The 4,937-nt window shown below is 61.3% G+C and overlaps 1 protein-coding gene across 1 annotated transcript in view; it reads left to right on the top strand.

Moving 5' to 3' along the window:
- IGSF21 (immunoglobin superfamily member 21) overlaps positions 1-4,678 on the top strand; it is a 230,093-nt gene extending 225,415 nt beyond the window's left edge. The window contains exons 7-10 of the mRNA XM_049617965.1: positions 2,593-2,678; positions 3,044-3,236; positions 3,617-3,655; positions 4,449-4,678. Of these exons, the coding sequence (XP_049473922.1) occupies positions 2,593-2,678; positions 3,044-3,236; positions 3,617-3,655; positions 4,449-4,522 (392 nt within the window). The 3' untranslated portion in view covers positions 4,523-4,678. The remainder of the gene's footprint in view (positions 1-2,592; positions 2,679-3,043; positions 3,237-3,616; positions 3,656-4,448) is intronic.
- The last annotated feature ends 259 nt before the right edge of the window (positions 4,679-4,937 follow it).

The raw sequence follows: 4,937 nt of genomic DNA, 5'->3' as shown, positions 1-4,937 counted from the left end.
CCTGGCTTGTGGAAGCAGCATCGGAAGCAGCAGTGACAGGGGCGGGGGTGGAATCTTCCGCCAAGGTGCTGGTTGGTCAGCAGCTGCCAGGATGGAGCTCAGAGTGAGGGCAGGACAGACCCCTCACCTGCCCCCCTTCGTCCCCCAGGGTCAGCTCCACACAGGAGCCTCTGGGAACCTGCAGCTCAGGCAGCCACGGAGAGAGTCTGGCTGCCCGAGTGAAAGACAGCACCCCTCCCTCCCCACCAGCCCTGGCCTCGGGGCCTCCCTCGGAAGACCCATCGAGCCCTGTTCCCATCACTTCCTTGCTGTGCGGCCTCTGGCAAGCTGCAGCCCTCCAGAGGGCCAGGTGTATGGCCTGCAAAATGGGTTTCATGCAACCCTGCCTCATAAGCACCCTAAGGATGGGGCGATAGGCCTAACAGGGAGTCTAGAGCATGTGAGGTTTCCTCCCACCTCACTCGCTAGGCCCAGGCCTCCGCTGGAAGGGGCGGCCGCTAGCACAGGCGGGGGGGGGGGGGGATGGCAGGGGGCCCGGCAGGCCGAGCTGTTCTCATTGTTCCCATCATGCACCTGGGGAAAGCCCCGTGCAGTGACCCAACCAAGGCCACGCACGCTAGACCGGAATCCGCCCCAGCCTCCCTCCCTTCTGGCACTGGCTGGCGGAGGCGGCCCTGGAAGCCCTCCCTGCGCCCCCACTCCTCCCACCCGTGCGTCCTTCAGCCCCACGTGGCACTTCAGACGCCTGGCTCGTGGTTTAATTAATAGTCCTTTCATTTCCTTCTCAGAGAATGAACTTCGCAGTGCCAGGGAGACCACCCGCATCTGCGGGCTGCTCTGATTTCCACTTGGAGAGCTGAGCGGGAAGGAGAGGCTGGGGAGGAGGCAGGGGTGGGTCGGGGAGAGCCCAGGCCAGCCCCAGGGCCTGGGACACAGCTTTTCTCCTGCCGTCACCCCTGGAAGATGTTCGCAGAGAAGGCACGGGGTGTGGCGCTCTAACCAAAGCCTTGAGGCCTCCCTCCAGCTGGGGAGGCCTCTCCCCCATGACCCCTGACCTTCGGCCTCAGTCCCCACGGGACCTGGCTCCTCCTTCCCCTCCTGGACCCCTCCTCAGGAGTTTCGTGTCTCAACTGAAATGTCACCTTCCTTGGAGGAGACTCTGTCCGGCACTCACCCTCCGTGTGAGCAGAGCATCTGCATACTGGTTTCCCGTCTGTGCACTTGCTTGTGCGTGGAACGTGTGCCCGACTCAAGTGTGAGCTCCCAGCCGGCAGGCACCTGGCTTGCCCACACTGCATGCCCCCCGCACCGCCCAGAGCCTGGCACGGGAGTGGCTCACTAATTGCCTGTTGAATGACTGAATGAGTCTGGGGGAAAGAGCCCCAGGAAACATGGGAAATTAACCGCGTGGGTGACCTTGGATAAGCCCCTTTGTTAGTCGTGCACCTCGGTTTCCCAATCTGATCCTGAGGGGACGGGCTCAGAGGTCCCGGTGGCTCTCCCAGCCCTGACATTCTCTTGTGCGCAGGACGGCAAGGCCCCGGGCGTCTTGTCCCCCAAGCTCATGATATAAAGGGCCTTGAAAGAAGTGATACAGGAGGTGAGGAAAGAGGCAGGGAGGACAAGGGCCGATGGGAGAGATGGTTTCCCCCCACACACACCTGTCTACCCCCCCCCGTACCTCCAATCTAGGGATTCCAGAAAAACCCCACTGGGCAGATTACCTAGTAGAAGGAGCATCGGGTCAGAAGGGAGACAGCTGAGTCTGGTCCTGGCTCCTACTCACTGCGTGACCTTCGGCAAGTCCCTTGCCCTCTCTGGGCCTGGTTAACCCAGCCGTGCAGGGGGTGATAACGGCAGAGTCCCGCCTCATGAGGATTTAGTGTGGGTGGCAGTTTGGGGTGCTTCAAGCCGTCGCAGCTGCTGGGACAGGCTTCCTGCCACTAACAGCCGAGTCGTTTGTGGGGTAGACTTCTCTTGGGCGTCCCCACCTCCACCTTCCCCTGGGCTTCTCTGACCTGACCCTGATCAGGCTTGTGCTTGTCTTTCTTTTTTTTTTTTTAAATTTTTTTTAACGTTTATTTATTTTTGAGACAGAGAGAGACAGAGCATGAACGGGGGAGGGTCAGAGAGAGGGAGACACAGAATCCGAAACAGGCTCCAGGCTCCAAGCTGTCAGCACAGAGCCCGACGCGGGGCTCGAACTCACGGACCGCGAGATCGTGACCTGAGCCGAAGTCGGCCGCTTAACCGACTGAGCCACCCAGGCGCCCCTTGTGCTTGTCTTTCATCCACACCGAGAGTGAACCCCACAAGGCCAGGGGTCGCGTTCTGAGCACCACCACTGAATCCCAAGTCTCAGGGTCGGACTGATTGCAGGGGCTCGGGGACTGAGTGTGCGCAAGAAGGCAGGCGTGGATGGATGAATGGGCATCGTCAGAGCTCCTGGCTCAGTGGCGGCTCCCCCCAAGGATGCTCGCTGCTGGACTGGAACTTTCTCTCCCACTTTCCCCGTGCCTCCTTTTCCTCGCTCAGTCTCCCCTTCTCCATATATACGCATACCTCTCTGACCTGGCCTTCCTCTCCCTACAGTTGCCCCGAAAGGACCCAAAATCATGATGACACCCAGCAGAGCCCGGGTCGGGGACACAGTGAGGATTCTGGTCCACGGATTTCAGGTCGGCCTCACTCCGAGCATCTGGAAGGGTGGTGGGAGGTGACAGGGACACCACTGGTCACTGGTATCCCTCTAAGACACTTCCCTTGGCCTCAGTCCCCCAGCCGGTGAGGCGGAATGGCCTCTGGTGAGGAATGGCAAGGTTTTGCTCTCCATCCAGAGCCCAGAGCAGACCCAGCTCACGGACTTCGCATCCTTTCCGGCCCCGGAGTCCTTCTCTTGCTGGGGTTCCGGGCAGCCACTCCTGCCCCGTCGGATGGCAGGCAGCGTGTGTCCAGCCCCGGCCAGGCCATGCCTCTGACCCCTTCCTGCTCTGGCAGAATGGTTCCCCCTGTGACCCAACTCTCCCCCCACCCCGACCCATAGAACGAAGTCTTCCCGGAGCCCATGTTCACCTGGACGCGGGTCGGAAGCCGCCTCTTGGATGGCAGCACTGAGTTTGACGGGAAGGAGCTGGTGCTGGAGCGGGTTCCTGCCGAGCTCAACGGCTCCATGTACCGTTGCACAGCCCAGAACCCCCTGGGCTCCACCGACACACACACCCGGCTCATCGTGTTTGGTACGCTGCCCTGAGCGGGGGTTGGGAGGGCGACCAGGGGTGGCGTCCCAAGGACGAGGGAGCGGCCGGGGCCCGGGGCCCCTAAGTTTGCCTGTGAGGATGCCCCACACACAGGCACCGGAGTTCGGTGCTTGAAGCCAGATCTCTGGGTTCGGATCCCGGACACATCACTTCACAGCCGGGCAACCTGGGGCAAGCCGCTCGACCTCCCCCATTTCTCCGTCTGTGAAGCAGACCTAATGCCACGTCCGCACAGGGGCTTTGGGCTGCCCCGAGAGGGTGCCTGCGATTCCACACGGCAGGTGCCGGAAACGGGAGGGTTCCTTTGCGGAGCTCTGAATGTCACCCCAAGCCGGTTCTCTTTCCGTCCTTTCCAACAGAAAACCCAAATATTCCAAGAGGAACGGAAGACTCCAATGGTACGTCCTCACCCTCAGAGCTTCTCGCTAAAACCCAAGGGATCTGCAAGGGTCCGGGCAGCCCCGGTCTCCCCAGCGGCCCGTTCGTATACCCTTGCCTTTGCCTCAAGCCTCAGGCAGGCGGCTGTCCTCTGGGTCAACAGAGTCTGGGTCAAGGGTGGTCAGGAATGGGTGCTGAGGCACTACGGGGGACTCAGCACGCCGAAATCAGCCAGTGGGGGTTTCCAGGGACCTAGCGTGTCCCCTCGCCACCATCCACAATGACTCTAGCTCGCTCAGCTCAGAGAACTTAGCTGCCCTGGCCCTAAGAGGATGTGTCGCCATTGACCATGGGCTTGTGCCCCCGGGCTCGGGACCACTCCACAGGGCAGCGGGGAGCACATTCAGGTGCCTCGGCTGGAGACTCTTATACCCCCCTCCCTGAGCTCCTGCCCAACCTGAGCACCAGTCCACGGGACCCAAACACCGCTCCCTGGCCCACCAGCCCTTTCCTCCCCACACTGGGCTGATCTCACATTTCACAATGGAGGCCCCCACACCCGGTCCCCACTAGATGGTCCCAGTGGCCACCAGGGAGCCTGAGCTCAGTCCAGCAAGCCCGGGGCAGGGAAGGGGTCACGCCCAGTTTGGTGGGACAGGTGGCAGAGGTTGGATTTGAACCCAGGGCATCCCGTGGCTGAATCCAGACTCTGCTGGGGCCCTTTGAAGCTCTGCCATCCGGGATCCATTCCTGCCCCGCCCATCAGGGTCCGCGGCCCTGACCCTGACCCCGCTCCCTGCCGCCCTGACACAGGTTCCGCTTCTGGCCCTGCTGGCGTCCGGCTCACCTTGGTGCTCGCCCTGACAGTGGTCCTGGAGCTGACGTGAAGGCCCGGCCGCCACTCCCGCCACTCCACCCCGCTCTGACTTCGCCGCGATCGGTTTTCTTTTCTTTTCTAAACTATTTCCAGTCTGTTCTTCGTCTCTTTCTGTCTATGTCTTGGCTTCTTCAATCAGTTTAATTAAAACGAAACAATTTTCCCCACCTTAGTCTGTGGCTCTGAATTCGTCTTTTGTTCTGTGGCAGCGACTGGCACTCCCTGGCACCCAGTGTCAGGACAGGCCCTGGGGAGGGGGTGACAGAGGGGACGGAAGGCACGCTCCTTCCGGGAAGAGGAGCAGAGGTGCGGCTTACTGTCTCGGTCCAAGCGACCAGATGCGAGAAGTGGCCAGAGACTCTCAGGAAATGCAAGGCTCTTCGGGGCTGAGTGTAACAGTCAGCTGTTGCCACAGTACTGCTGCG

The sequence above is a fragment of the Panthera uncia genome (genome assembly GCF_023721935.1).
Source record: "Panthera uncia isolate 11264 chromosome C1 unlocalized genomic scaffold, Puncia_PCG_1.0 HiC_scaffold_4, whole genome shotgun sequence".
Classification (NCBI taxonomy): Eukaryota; Metazoa; Chordata; class Mammalia; order Carnivora; family Felidae; genus Panthera; species Panthera uncia.
This window is presented reverse-complemented; position numbering and strand designations above follow the sequence as displayed.